Source organism: Cydia strobilella, chromosome 10, assembly GCF_947568885.1.
Source record: "Cydia strobilella chromosome 10, ilCydStro3.1, whole genome shotgun sequence".
NCBI classification, from domain to species: domain Eukaryota; kingdom Metazoa; phylum Arthropoda; class Insecta; order Lepidoptera; family Tortricidae; genus Cydia; species Cydia strobilella.
In genome coordinates, this window is record NC_086050.1 from 18,332,790 (window position 1) to 18,349,368 (window position 16,579).

General features: G+C 41.4%; 1 protein-coding gene across 3 annotated transcripts in view; it reads left to right on the top strand.

Annotated features, from left to right (window-relative positions):
* Positions 1 to 16,579, top strand: part of LOC134744702 (calmodulin) — a 38,967-nt gene that overhangs the window by 17,895 nt on the left and 4,493 nt on the right. For all 3 annotated transcript variants that reach the window (XM_063678616.1, XM_063678617.1, XM_063678615.1), the window contains exon 3: positions 16,328 to 16,570. In XM_063678616.1, the coding sequence (XP_063534686.1) occupies positions 16,328 to 16,570 (243 nt within the window). The remainder of the gene's footprint in view (positions 1 to 16,327; positions 16,571 to 16,579) is intronic.

The window sequence follows — 16,579 nt, forward strand, 5'->3', positions numbered from 1 at the left end:
TGTCAAAATTTCAACTGTCTAGCTATCACGGTTCATGAGATACAGCCTGGTGACAGACAGATGGACAGACTGACAGCGGAGTCTTAGTAACAGGGTCCCGTTTTTACCCTTTGGGTACGGAACCCTAATAAAGAGCTATTGCGTGAGTTGCGTTACCCACAATTCCATCGGTATAAGAACTAGCTATAAGGCGCGTAGGTATATAGGCGCAAAAAATATGTCCGTTATTTTATTTGACTAGCATATGCGGAACAAACATACCTACTCACAAAAATATCAAAAAACCGAAAAGTTTAGTGATTCGTTCTAGACGTAATCTCTTTGAAGCCAATTTTTCATGGTAATTTTCATTTCTAGAGCCTAATCACGTCCATACCTTGTGTGTATTCAGAAAGAGCCCGCTTTACATAATAATATAACATTAACTCGTTAATGTCAACCACATTACACAGCAGCGTGTTTTTCCACGAAACTCCAGTTTAAAAACACTTTATCGCGTTGAAATAAGGTATACAATTATACAGTTGCAGGTTATTATAGTTTTCGATTTTATTGTCAAGGGAATATGGTTTGAAATTGCTTGCAAACTGCAAAGCGTCAGTTGCAGAAAGGATGAACAAATGCGGCTTGACGGGGAAGCAATGAATAAAGTAGAAAGCTTTATTCAAGCATTGAAATGCTTCGTATGTGCTCGTTTTGTTAGGCGGTCTTTATGATCCTCACGCTTCTCCCATGTGCGAGCGGGACATCATGTATAGCGCTGTACCGCTCACACACTGTATGTATTACAGTCACGCTCCGTGATTGTTGAGCCATTTAAGGTTCTAGCTAAATTGGACATTCCATAGCGTAAAGTATTCATTAACCAATGTAACTGGGACCCTTAATGGCTCAACAATCGCGGAGTGTGATGGTACTAGTACTGTGATGTTATTCTTGCCAGTCCAGAAGGCACAAGACTAAGTATTCGGGTTTCTACTTACTATTGCTGGTCCAACAATTATCTTAGACGGTTTGGTGAATTTGCGATGAGTTTTAGAACTAAAACTAGTTTATATTTGTTACATTTACTTACTTAACATAATATTTAAAAAAAATCACGTATCCAAGCATTCAACCAGTCCGTAACTAACCATAATAGCATCTTACCAACTGCCTCAGTTAAACGGTAGACCTATAGCAGTTCGGCTATCTTTCATATGGTTGCGGTTGCTACTTATCGCCGATGACAGGGTTGTCAAAACATTTCTTATTTGCGTTTTATTTATTCTGTGGTGTTATTCATTCTCGTAGACATTGTCTGGAAGATACAACCGGTTGCCAACTGCAACAGACGCCTACGCAATTGATGAGTGTTGTTTAAGTGCTTGTCATAAAACGTTTAGGATAAATTATCAGCAATATTTAATGTATTGTTCCAACCCAAACATTACATGTCTTCTTTATTTAATGTGATATCACAGAGTATATAATACTAGGTACAGAAGATTCACTCCCTAACAAAACGCTACTACTACGTGCAAGGCGGCGCAAGCGCGTGCAGGCGTCCGTTCCATAGCGGTGTGCGGCAATTACTATGGCGAAACCTCAAAATTGAGACGGCCGCAGGTACTTGTAGCGACGCGACGAAATCGCGGAGTGAGACACGCCTGGTGACATGTAGAAAAAAAATCCTATTTAAGCTTTTGCCCGAGGCGGCTCAGGACCGCTTTGTCCGCAATCCTATATCGTTAGTAAATCGTCTACAATACCATGTCGTCAGCATACAATTCTACTAAAAATTATGCTAAATATTTATACACTACAGTGTTCTAACCTCGGTTGTGCTGTATGGAGCAGAAAAAATCTTTCTTGAAAATAATGCAAAAGATGACTTAAAATTCAGTTAGGATCCTATCATATACAGATAAGATGTTAATCCGGACTGACAGTTCAAAAATGACAATCGAACTCATTGAATATAAAACACGTTTGAAGTGCCTTCAGCTGCCTTGACAAGGGTAGAATGACCTTCGCCTTTGACATTTGCATGAAACCCTCCAAAGTTCGACCTAGGCACAGAATAAATTGTACTACGTGTACATAATTCTGACTGTCTATAATAAAAACGATGTTTGATAGCGAAAATTCACGTCAACCTGAACGCGTGGCGCCAATGATGCGTTCGTTCTCTTTTCGCTGTGTTTTTATTGCTGCTTGGACCAATCGCGAACCGAGCAATTGATGAAAAGGCGCAGTTGAAGGGTTAGAGGTATTCCATTCCCCGTTGGGTTTTCTTTGGAATTGGGCTCGTATGCTGTCCACTAATTGTCTGCTTTGGGGCTCCGCAAAGGTGGTGATGACCATCAGACCGATGTCGCTAAAATCAGCGAGAATGCGAATGTAAAAAGGTCTAGTCGGTCCGTTGGTGCGTAAAGCAGTTTCCTGTGGATTGCAGTAAATTAACGTTGCCGCGATAACACTTTCCTGTCCGCCTTATCAACGTTAGGCTGGCTGGATGCATTATTGTACTTTTAAATGTCGAAGTTCAGTTAAGTTAGCCTTTTTTCATAATAGAGTATTGTATTATGATCGGGACAACTTAAAATACTTGTACTGGTGTTACGAAAAGTAATATGCATCAATCAACGCGAGAACTATGGAATTGAGTTCCAGTTAGTCTATTATTGTCTCGGATTTCGTTGGTTTTTGCTCCGGTTTTCAGCTCTCTCACAATGTTCACTTGGATATTTGAGAAGGATTACTGAACTTTTCGGTTCGATTTATTGTTACTGTAAAGAATTGAAATAGCATGCAAATAAATAGCTCTGGTGTTGCGGGTGTCCATGAGCGGCGGTAATCGCTTACCATCAGGTGATCCGTCTGCTCGTTTGCCTCCTATATCATAAAAAAATGCAGATAGTAACTGAAAAACCATTTGTAGAAAGATTGCATGCCCAAGCTTTAAAAGTAGAAGGAAAACCTCCACAGGAAGCTGTGCTAGAGCGGTTCAGACTAATCGACCTAGAACATCGGCCTTGATAAATGTAGGAAGAATACTAGTTTCACCTCACCGACTCCAACACCGAGCTAGATCCAATTCCAAGACCAAACGCTCAATTACTCTAGTCCTGTATCCGTAGATTCAGCTAAAACGATGTAATTGCGTCCATTTTTTACTTGCTTCGTGTGCAGCGAGTTTTTAACTTGACTAGTTATTTCTGTCCAGTCGTAAAGCGTCTCCGAATAGAGTTTAATTAAACAGGTAAATCTAAATTGCTATTGCGGGGATTCGTTCAAGCTGACAAATTGCTTTCTCGCTGTAAGTTTGTTCCGACGAATACTTACGGTAACGCTTCGATGAGTGATATTGAACGATAAATATTGCCCCAGGCAAACTTCTGTGTGTACTGGTAATCAGCGTCTTGTAATTATTTAATGTTCCCGGAGATTACTCTATCCTGCCAACTCGCGCCCACAATTTATTTAATAAAACATTGCCGTCACGTTATTGCTATCGGGTTTGTAAACTATCGCAAGATTTCTTTTCTCAAGCTGTATTGCCTATCAATGTCATATTGCGTTCGCTTAATCATAGTCGGCGCGGATGGATCACCCGTTGTCCAGAATATCGACCGCGAACGATTTATTTCGTTCGTCTCATCTGTTTGCCTCTATCATTCTAATATGTAAGAGTGAATGAGATGCAGATAAATCAATTTAGATTTTAGATTCTTGCGGTAGGTTCTCAGATGTCCAGGCGGACGTCTTCTGTCGCCGGAACGTGACAAATGATCTCGACTAGAAAGCGCCAGTGCAATGCCGACAAAGTCAGTTTGACTTTCACACAACCGGGTGACGTCACACTATTTATTTTGGTCGCGTTAACAACCAATGATTTTTTGAATTTCGCTCGGCGCTTCGCGTTGGCGTCCGACTCCCACTGACCGATTTCCGCAAAGGCCCAGTTGCAGGCAAGTTTCATTGACCCCTGCAGCGTTTTATGGCGTTTCGAGTGCAGTTTAACGCGAACACTGAACCGCTTTGCGCAGCTGAGAATCCTGGATGTTTGCTGCGGAATGGGGCCAGATCCGACGGGTTTACTTTATCCGAGATTTACTGCGACAAAGCGCTTCCGCCGAATGTTTCTCTTTTCTACAAGTCCCTGTCCCCTAGTTGGCAAGGTTCTTGCGCGGTGATGTCACTGCGCGCGATAAGAAGTCGTTCACTCGCGATGCGCGGCCCGGCGCTATTTGTGGATCCCGCGGGACGCTAAACCGGCTTCGACAGCTGACTGGGCTCTTCGGCTTTAACACCTAATAAATCCCACGACCTTCGCCGCTAACGATACGCTGGTATCGTAATGAATCGGCTCTCCATAATGTCATACACATAAATTACGCTTAAACGACGCCTGCGAATGTGTTGATTGAACAGCTCAATTCTTATCACTGGAGACGTGTAATAAAACGTGGCTGAAATAAAAACGCTTGACGTAATTATATGAGCAGTAACGAGCTGTCTCAACGCAGATAACTCTTAACGAGGTGAGGTGATAAAACACGAGATCGCGACTCGGGGAAACAAGGATTCGTGGCCTGTGTAGGGAGGGGCAGGCGATCAATACTGGCACATAGTTCAAGCCCTCTCGAGGTGTTTTCAGACGCTTACCGAGCTAGTTCAGGACTATCGAACCAGTATAAGAGCGCTCCCCGGTCCAGCATTTTGAGGCTACGTTGGGTACACTGGTCTTTCGCGACTAGTGGAACAAATGGGAATATAGACCTGCAGCCGTGCTATAGGTAATCCTCTTGCCATGCGTTGGATTTCTGAGCGGAAATGTAAACTTTAAAACGTGGGGTTGACGTTAGGGAGAATTCTGAAATCCGCTTCGATTTTTCTACGTTCACCTGAACCCGCTCACATACAGTCGATTGATTTTTAGGCTAAATATAAGCTTTTAAGGCCTTCTTCAACTGAATGTAGATTTGTTGATTTCACGCAACTGTTATCATAAAGAAGGTTGTGAAACTTTTGCTACGCAAACATACTCTAGCGTACACAATAATTACATTTGATATTGTTAGAGGTCAGTCCACCAATGCCAACGTGAAGTATCGAATAAGAGTCAAAGTATACCTACGTGTGCACGTCGAAATATGTCAAAAGGCTAATTTATATGCCAATATATCAAGACATCATTCACGCATAAATGTAATGTTTCTTCATTAACGCCAATTTCAGTAAACCAATTTGCACGACGCGGTTTTGCTATAACCTGATCATTTAAACTATATTTAAATCTACTTCGATTAACCGGGCTAATATGACATACAGCTCCATTCATGGCTCAATCGCCTGCATAAAAATGCAAATAGCCCGCAGGTGTTCACTACCTACGCCAATTAGGCTGACTGCGCCGAGTCGGCGCGATCCACTCTGACTTGATTGACCTGAATCGACCCCCATTACTCAAGTCGGGAATATATCGATCGGCACTCGTAGCAGGTTGACCGAGTTTACAATTTTCTATCTTTTCACTTAGAAAGTTAACGGGTTTATCATAATAGAAACTGATATCGATCTAGGGCTCATCGGACTAGTTTAGGTACTAACGACAGGTTGTTGAAGAAATTTGCTAGACTTTTATTTGTGGACGTATTCCTGTACTGAAACAAGAGATAAAATACGAATATGTAGGCAAATACCACTAGATGACCCTACCCGGCCTTGCTATATTTTGAAGACTACAATTTAGACGATTTGCTTGTTAATGTCTGGCAAAACGTAATTCTTTGCTGCTGAAATTGATTCACATGAGAAGACGCTAAATATTTGAAAATATTTACATATTTTGTCTGGCCTGGATACCTTTCAATGGGGTTGGGGCAATTGTCGAAAGGTTTGTACAGATTGCGCCAGCATATTCTTTACCTGTCTCTAGTTTCGTTAAAGGATTGAGAGCTGCCGCCATGTAAAATATTTCAACGGGCCAACCCCATTCCTTTCATACTAGGCAAACAAGCGTAGATCAATGCCTTTTGATAGACTCATGTGACGCGTCGATCTCCGTGATTTACGAACAGCAACGCATGCGCCTGTTTATGCTTCTAATCCGGGATCACAATGGAAATAGGTTGTCGGTCAAGCAACTCGCGATCGATCGCTGTCGGACCACGCGGCGCTTCCTCACGCCAGGCCACGCTTTTTTAAAACCTGGACAATTTTTTTTAACGCCTTCAAGGTTAAAGGAACACCCATTTCTATTTATGATATAAGAGGCAAACGAAGCAGACGAGTCGCCTATGGACACCTGCATACCAGAGGTGTTGCAAGTGCGTTGCCGGTGTTAAGATGGGAGTACGCTCATTTCTTGAAGGTGTAAAGGCCATATTGGTCCGGAAATACCGCGCGCGACAGTTCATTACACAGTTTAGCTGTGCGAGGCGCACTATTAAGGACTGCCAGCCATCTAAGTGGTGAAGATGGAAATAAAACATGGAATGAAGAATAGTGTTTTATACAGAATTGCCATGCTCCACCCCTGAATGGAATTACCTCACCCCGCAGCGGCATATTGACATTGTTTTAGTTCGATTAGTAACGCAAAGTTCAAAATCCGGTGTATTCTGTTATGTAAGTGCCAGCTATATGCCTGCCCTGAGAAACTTACACAAACATTGATGCGTATCCAGATTTTTCCGTACAAACAGCGACGCTCTTAACTGTCCATCGATTGACCTTATGCCTTTTGTAATAAGGATTACGAACTATCAGTTAACAGTGTGGGCGATGGTACTATACTGTCTCCGTCCTGTGCTTCCAGATTAATAGCCTTTCGCCTCTCATAAAGAAGCGTAGTCAATTTGCTCCGGGTTTATGGAGGCAATGCGTCAAGGGCTGACCTTTCATCGGCATTGTTATTCGCGCCCCGATGCCGTCATTTGCTCTGGCCATTTGTTTTCCTTGTGGCTTCATGCCTCCGCTATTTTTCAGGTCTAATTAGTGCCAGCTAGTCAACCTCAACAGGCTATTAGTTTCCTTTTTACCTTATTTGTTACACTGTAAGTTACACTATCCAGTTTGTACTCGACTTTAATTATTGTACAAGCTTTTATTCAACTTGCAATGTTTGTATGTAAGGTAAATTAGACCTACCTCCCATTGAATAATGGGATCAATCGAATCGAATGATTGAGCTGAAACTTCACATACATATAGGTACATATGATTGGGTGACAATTCAATATTATGGTATAATGGTACCAGCGAGGTGATCTGATGATGAACACAGGAGGTGGCCTTAGAAACAAAACAACACAACTTAATTGTGTTCTGGTCTGCTAGAATTGTCTCGATGAGCATTAGTTGCCTGTTGAAAGAAAACTACAGTTAACGATAAAAGCTTGTATCCAAAATGAAATAAATAAATAAATACGTATTTATTCGCTAATTGTTTAAGGCTGAGGAATTTGTAAGCGCTTCTGGTTTACGTCGACTACGATGGTATAAATCAGTCAAGATGGCGGGCGAATGAACGGATAAACTAAAAGCGACAATGTGAAACTTGGAGTAACATTCCTCGCTCGTGCTCGAAGAAACCAGAAGCGATCATTTAAATAGACGTTGTGGCGAAGCAAAACCGCAATGCGGTAATGAACTAGCATACTGAAACGAAGCCTTCGAACCCATTGAAGCGTCCGCAGTAATTTCATATAACACATTAACATCAGTTACACCAAGTGTAGCCGTCAGCGGGCAAACTATAGTGTTAATGGTTAGGATTTGGCCGGCAGCCAAGTTATTTATCGGGCTATCGGATTGTCGCATCGCCCCAGTGAGCTCGCCTAGATAGCTGACCCATTGTTTGTCCTAATTGCTCCCAGAGTGCCCTTTGAGAAACTGAATCACGGACCAAATTACTTCAATAGACTATTTGGACCGGGGCTTTGGCGACAACCGACGCATACTAATCGAATTGATTCGTAATTCGAGGGAGCGTTCGGACGGAATTCATTCTAATTGAAGTGAATGTTCCGTGTTCCGTTAAATAAAGGGAAATTCTCCAAGTTGGCACGATTTGCATGGAAGTTTGGAAGTAATCCTTGATAAACATTGTTGACACCGAGCAAAGCGCAGCGTCTGGAATAGCAGATTGCAAATGAATTTGCATATTCCTTTTGGCGTAGCGCCAGTCGCGATCGCGTGGACCAGACTCGTGTACTCGTAATCGCTTGTCGGAGCACCGACTACTTAATTTGATGTGTTTATTCTTACAACATGGAGACTTGAGTCTTATCTCCATTGCTGGAGCTTGCTTTGATGTTTTTCAGTCGTAAATTCGACGCATAACGCGAACGATCACCCGCGCTTGGAAGTTCTTCCGTTCGCTCTAGCCAAATCTATTGTTATATTTTTAAATCAATAATTAAGATTCATTAGTCTGGCGTCTTACTACAATTAATGGTTGTATAGGTGGCGTTTTAATCTGGTATTCGCTCATCTAATTGCCAGTCTTATAAGGAGTTTGCGCTGACGCTATGTTGAGTCATTGCGGCCTTGTATACCACATTATGTGCAAAATACACGTAGCTTATGTATACCATAGCCGTTCACGTTACGTGCTTGCTGAAGCGGAGACTATTGTTTCATGTTGCCCTGAATATATAGCATGAAACATTGTACTTACAGTATACTTTTTGGCATTGGTTTTAAAACAATCATCTAGCTAAACAGCCAGATTAAGTATCAGTTACAAAAACCTAGGTACATATTAAGTAATTTTGGATATTACCTACAAAACACAATTCTTCGAGTTGGGATGAATTTGATTTGACGTATCATTAAATCGACTACCAATAGCTTCGAGCAACACGGAAGGGAGACGGCATTCGTACTATTGACCCTCTGCCGAAGCATAGGCACAACCCGCACAACTGTGCCTATGGCGGTGCGTATTGCGACTCGTCCGTACACAAAAAGAGATCGAGGTATGCAAGATTCGTAAAGACAACGTGACGTGAATTGACGTGTGTCATTTTCTTTGTATTTGTGTCGCCAACACAGATTTGATTATGTAGTGAATAAGAAGTGCGCCTGTGTGCGTTTCCCGTTCCCCTCGCATAAAATGGAAGATGATTTGTACGTTAAGATATCGCTTGGGCTCCTCCCTTCCGACGTGTCGGACGGAAGCCGGTGTTGCTCGAAGACCAATAGTAATAACGAAATATTCCTAGACCCAAAAAGCATCTTAAAAACTTGCGTAAGTTCAGTCGCCATTAGATATATTATATCGGAGCGGCCGAACTGCCCAAAAATATCTCTCCACTGGTGGCGTGTGTATAATTGTATATTCGTGAGCACCTTGGACGCTCCTATATATCTGATTATATATCTATATCTGATCCGACTATACAATTTAAGCTACAAGCGAAGCTGTTTTAGATAATAGCAGTCCGTTCATTAGCATTAATCAGTGAGTAATTAACAATAAATCTTAACGCTTTATACAACTTGGCGTAAACTCTGCTGAATAATGTATTTTTCAAGACAATGAGAGTAAATGAGTTCATCTCCACTTATAGCCGTGATAACGCGCGCGTAGGCGTAACGGCTTATGATCAAACTGATTACACAGGGACTTACGTCATTTTGGATGTAAACGTTTCGATACCTGTGTACGAAATATTCTAATCGTTTTGGACGCAGGCAAGCAATAACCGCTTTTAAGCCAGTATACGCGTAATCATCGAATACGACTAGTGATTCACTTTAGACCGCGAGCCACGAACAGATTTCAATGACCAATAGCCTCCCGGGTGAAATTGGTTAAGGGCGATGCGTAATGAATTCTAGTGGATGTCAGCTGCCACTCCGTTAGTGGGTTGAGGAATGGCAGACACCGAAACATGTAAAATAAAAAAATAATTACAGTCATCGCCTCCCGTTTGATACTTCGTCAGATGATAGTTTAGAATAACTAATTTTTTACATGTTCATACGACCAGCTGACACTCTTTCCACCGCGATACAACAACCGGCTGACGGTTTTTTTATTCATAAAAGGATCTAAACTATCACCTGACAAAGTATCAATCGGGACGATGACTGAAAACATTTTTTTTTACATGTTCATCGGACTTCTTACCGCAATAAAACCGGCTGACTGTTTTTTTAATTTCATGATAGTATCTAAACTATCATCTGACAAAGTATTAACCGGGAGGCGATGATTAACGATATATGCTCCAGGCTCGCGGTCCATTACGGCCCTTACGGTTCACTGGTTAGTTTCACAGATTCACAATGTAGAAGATTGCCTGTCAAATATCAAAAGTGCGAACATCAAATTCGGAATGAGTTGAGTATTGAGTGTCATTGGAAGTATTGAATTCAGAAATGTTTGATATTTTGCTCTTTTAACAGTATACTCCAAGATATAATCACCCAGCGTATCTCCTGAATACAGCTTTTAGTATTTTCCAAACCTTACGTTTTGGTACATTTAAGCGGCCGTTTGTGAAGCTTAAAAGTGGTCACGTTTTTTCATTTGTAGTCTGCCTCTATCGCACTCATGAAATGTTCATATACGTGATGAACCCTTCCGCACGCTTTAATTATCTTCAGGCGTAAGCGTCATTTTAGATCTGTGATTAGTTTCGAATTGAATGCTTAGTATGCCACGGGAATCCAGTAGCGAATTGAACTTTCCCCGAAACCGTGTGTTTACAGAATTGCTTTCAGATTGTCGGTTTGATTGCGGCGGACCGCTTCGTTGCCATTTTAATTGACTTGCCAGATTTATGACGATATCACGATCGAGATTGATTTGACAGCAAAATATTTGGATAGATATATCTGTGGGATTGAAAACTATTATTACCTACACACAGCAAAAGTGGCCAAATATATCGTGAGTCGTGACACTCGTGACACACCTTTTGTCTATCATTACGTACCTATTTAATGCTGATTGTACAGTAAAACTTGCTTAAGCCACATTCTCACGAGCTCTTTTTCAACGTGCATTAAAAAAACGTATGAATGACACAAATGGATATACATGTGTATTTATCACACGATGGCGGTGGCGCTTTTTATCTAGTGCCGATGGATTTTCGACTTTAAAGTTTGGTCGTTAAATCTAATTAAAAAATTAACACCCTGGGCCATGCCCCCCGAAAAGGGGGGTCGGAAATTTGCAGTAGGGGTTCAGAAGAGAAAGTAAGACGGTCAACTAAATAAGGTACAATAATGAGATTGTACAGAATTGAAACCTCACCCGGCCTACGTTATTCACGCAGTATCGATATCGACCAGAGGAAGCCAAGCCAAGCGAGTCCGCGGCCTACAAACACACTTCAACCTACGTACGTACAGAGATGACTGACCGCTGCTGATCGTTATGTCGTTGTAATAAGGTTTAATTTCAGTTAAGTGTTAGTGCGAACAGACGTGGACACTGCTACGATGTCAATCGAATCGATTATTCTAGTATTTTCTGTAACCATTTTCATGTTTAGGGAGCGGAAGCCAACGTTCTAAAAATATACGAGTATTTAAACGCCTCTAAAACACTATAAAAAAGTATCACTAAATATGTGTACAAAACGCTAGTTTCAAGTTTTATACTGACAAAAAGTCGTGTAAATATATTTTTGGAACTGTGGCTTGTAAAATATGTTTGTGAATTCGGCTGTACCACAACGACAAACGAGTTAGTTATTACGGTAATGATCTAAGATGATTAAAATCATGTAAATTAAGAATGTCAATCAAAACATTAAGCCAAACATTAGGTATGGTGGAAAGATTTTCTTTATATTGAAAATTTTCTGAAATATTAGTTAAATTTGCAATATTATCTTTACTTTGGTATGATTATTGAGTCATAAAGACTCCGACTAATATAAAACTCAAATAACATGGCATAGAACATGTTACTCAAAGCGTGTAATAATTTGCGTTAACCGTTTTTGTTTATCCTGTTTGTTCACTCGAATGATGCCATTATCCTCACTCGACACCCGGCGAGAATTCCTTAAACCGCGCTGTCCTTGACTAAACTGGTTGTTTAGGGTTCCGGACCCAAAGGGTAAAAACGGGACCCTATTACTAACACAACTGTCCGTATCTGTATCTCATGAATCGTGATAGCTAACAGTTGAAATTTTCACAGCTGTATTTCTGTTGCCGCTATAACAACAAATACTAAAAACAGAATAAAATCAATATTTAAGTGGGGCTCCCATACAACAAACGTGATTTTTTTGCCGTTTTTTTGCGTAATGATACGGAACCCTACGAGCGCTAGTCCGACTCGCACTTAGTCGGTTTCTCATAAACATTCAGCTTAGCAATACAATGTGGTGTTTGTTATTAATAACTACCCGGAGTTCCCAAGCTATGGGAAACTGCAGAAACAACAAACGTTAGTTCAAGGAGACTATATATTCTTCCTCCCACCACCCTTAAGAAACACCACCACATTACCGGTCGAAATAATTAGCAGATGGCGCCAGCATAGCTTGCCCTGTCAATCCCTACAATTGTCAAATTTTTGTTCTTTTTTTAATGCCCTGGATGCCAGCCCTTTAAGCCAAATCTCATAGAAAAAGGGGCAAGCTATGATGGCGCGATCTCTGCAAACCTTTGACAGTTGCCAACCCCATTGGGAATTCGGTTTAATGCACACGACATGTATGCATTGCATATGCATAGATTCGTGTGCAAATCCCTTAGTGCGATAGCCCGCGGTATTTCCGGACCGATACCACCTTTCAGACCTTCAAAAAAAGAGAGTACTCCCATCTAAGACCGGCACCGCACTATAACCCCTCTAGTGTTACAGGTGTCCATGGGCGACGGTATCTAATTGCTTACCATCAGGCGATTTGTCTGCTGGTTTGCCTCCTACCTATATATCATAAAAACCGGACAAGTGCGAGTCGGACTCGCGCACGTTCCGTTCCGTACTTTTTAGTATTTGTTGTTATAGCGGCAACAGAAATACATCATATCTGTGAAAATTTCAACTGTCTAGCTATCACGGTTCATGAGATACAGCCTGGTGACAGACGGACAGCGGAGTCTTAGTAATGGGGTCCCGTAAATTACCCTTTGGGTACGGAACCCTAAAAAGGGCGAAGTGGAGCGTGGCCATTCGGTACCTATGAAATACTATTATTCATTCTGTGCCACCGCCCACCACCCTTCAATGGCAACGCCATAATTATACTCGGAATCGCCTATTGTGTTCAGCGCAAATGCCAATGAACTTCACTCAGAAAAGATAACTCAATTGATAGTTATTTCCGCGCGCGAAATAATAAAGTGATGGATTAGGATTGGACACTTTTCCATAACCTGAATGACAATTGTCCCTAATCTCGCCTGATGTGAAGTGGTACTACAAAACATGCCAGTAATAGTGATACTCTCTTGCCGTCTCGTGATTGTCAGTTAAAACGACGCGACGAACTTGGCAAAAACAATAGTATCACGTTCTCTGCTTCCGCGTATCGGCATTAAGCTGCCTAAACGTTTTCATTGTGCAATTGATACTGATCTTCAGAAGAAAATAGGTTTCAAAGAAAGAAAAGGTGTTATTTATTAAGCCCACTATAGAGCAAAGGCCTCCCTCCTATCCATCCACGTATCCTGTCCTATGACGTCTCCTGGAGATGTCTAAAGGCGTCAAGCTCGTCTTGCCATCTCCGACGAGATGTGGGACCCAACTGCTGGTAGATGTTTCGGCCCGTGGGTGTCTCTGTCTCCTTCTGATAATGTACACAATGCATTGTTTGTTTACGGATGATAATGACATTAATGACCATTGCCTACCAATCTGGTTAAAAAAGCGCGTTGACAAATGATCCGGGCCCAGGTGCTAGAAGCTAGAACAAGTGACCGGAATGCGGCTGCATTCTCGAAAGTTCCTATCGCACGGCCGGTATAAATAGCCCGCGGTACACCTCGCAAAGGTTAACCCACAATTAGACGCGCCAAACTTAACTCGCAACTTATTTTTGCACACTGATTGGAGCGTTCACCCTGATATCATCGCCAGGTACGCTCTTGGTCTTATGCAAGAATCTACATGCATATAAACGAGAAACCGATTTTGTAGAACAGAACAGAAAACTACAGAATTTCGCTTACCGGAATCAATAGGTGTAAAGTGACGATTGAACTGAACGGATTGAATAGCCAAGAGGAATATTACGAGATAGGCAGGATCAAAAGTATATTGGGATTGGCAGTGTGGATAATTAAATCCTCGTATATATTTGTTACAAACTTACTAAAAGCAATGTTAGAATATTAATGAGCATCTAAATCCCTCGCGATCTTGTTCGTAAATTATTCTATTTCGCGGATTCGCTGAGATGCGGTCGTGTGGATCTCGCTCCCCGCCGTATTGTTACGGCTGTGAATTATTCAAACATACGCCTTACACCGGATGCAAATCCGAGGCTGAATCTAAATTCCATCCTTGTCGAAACTGTAACCGTAAAAATACACTCCCAATCTAGAAATGTTCACCTACGTTAACATATTAAAAATGCAACGCTCGTCGCAAATTGTTTGCCCACCATGTGTTCTCCAAACATTTCAGCGCGGAATTTTTAATGATCGCGCCCTCGACCAGTTTTTATGGATGTGTTAAACGCTGATAACACTGACACAGCAGCGCCATGTTTGACCAAAATTCGGCCGTTACTGTGCGGATGATTTAATCAACGGCCGACAATGATGTCACTGCGATACCAACATGCTTCATTGTGCAAAACGCTCGTCACTTGCCAAAGTTACTCCTTTTAGCCCAACGCTAAAGCTTACATAGTCGCCTGTATATATTTTCATGGCGCATTTATGGGCAATTCGAATCATACGCCTTCATAAGTCTTTATTGCGCCGTAAATATAGCTCGTGACGTTCCAGAAACCTATTGTTTCCTTGATGCCCATCGGGGCATCCATATTGTTTCCCGGAATCGTCGGCATTAAAGCGATTTGCTGCAGAAATGTCGACATTTCAGTATTATTGTTTCCCGGTTTCATTAAAGATATAAATGCTATCGGTGTTTATGAAACAATGGGTCTGTCCCAATTGAAACGGTCTATCCGGTATAAGCTTCGGGATCTATTGAGACACTAATCTGTCGTTTGTCTCCCGTCTCGCCTGATTGAATCGTCGTATGAGTCACCTAATTTCCTTATTCTTTTAATGAATAACTACTTTCGTTCTATATTCTCAATTTTATTAGAATTTATTTTTGAATCGCGTCAATTAAGGTCTCTCATATCCTTCGTTCGCATAAACAAAGCTTGCTCTAGGAATAATATTTACCGTATGAGAAAATATTCTATTATGCCAGGTGCCAAGGTTGGCTCCGTGAACTATGATGAACACTGCTGACGATATTAACATGCGGATTGATTAATGAGTACTAATTAGCGTTACGTCATCGTTTACGAGAAACGCTCTCCTTGGGTGTTCTGGACTAAATTTTTAAAGGGTTTTAAAATAAGGTTATATTTTACAAACTCAGAGCAGGTAGACATAGAATTATGGCTGTAGGTAATCATAAAAGTGTGAAATTTAACACGCCGTTGATAATATTTCGTCCCTATCTGTCATTGTGACATTTTTGTTTGTATGAGACATAATTTAACGGAGGTATGCTAAGTTTTATAAATGAGGTTAGGTTTTAGGTATGCAATAATAGACGGAAGCACATTAGATTATGTCAGTCAGCACATTGTCTTAGTCATAAAGGTCTCTTCTTTAGGTACGACTTCCGGTCAACGTATATGATTTAATCGATCGTTACAAGTGAAACTCCAAGGCTGCCTAAATGAAATTGTTTTAATATCATTTCAGTGGAAATAATTAATAATAAATAAGTTGACGTGAGTCACGCTACAACAAAAACTTGTTATTACTTACAAGCTGACTTGATGGGGGAGGAATATATTAAAACCAAAAAGAAATAATCGTAATACCATAACGTCTCAGGGCTCCTTCAATTGTACAGTTAATATGTCGTTATTTCAATATACAAGTTTATAAGTAGACAAACGCGTGATGATATTTCTCGCAAACTGCTTTTTAAAGTATTAAAAAAGGTTTGTGTTTTGGGTAGTAAGAAAGCCATACATGTAATACATAAAAAATATAGAAACCACCTATGAATCAGGAACAAATATTTGTATTCACCACTCGAACCTAAGACTATCGGCTTCGTAGGAAAATAAATAGGCCAAAAAGGCGTTTAACAGACCAAACCGAAACGGCATTCAATGAATTTCGAAACTAAACTAACCCTTACTTTTATCGTTTCCAGGCAACGGCACGATAGACTTCCCCGAGTTCCTCACAATGATGGCTCGCAAGATGAAAGACACGGACAGCGAGGAGGAGATCCGCGAGGCGTTCCGCGTGTTCGACAAGGACGGCAACGGGTTCATATCCGCGGCCGAGCTGCGCCACGTCATGACCAACCTCGGCGAGAAGCTGACCGACGAGGAGGTGGACGAGATGATCCGCGAGGCCGACATCGACGGCGACGGACAGGTCAATTACGAGGGTACGTTGA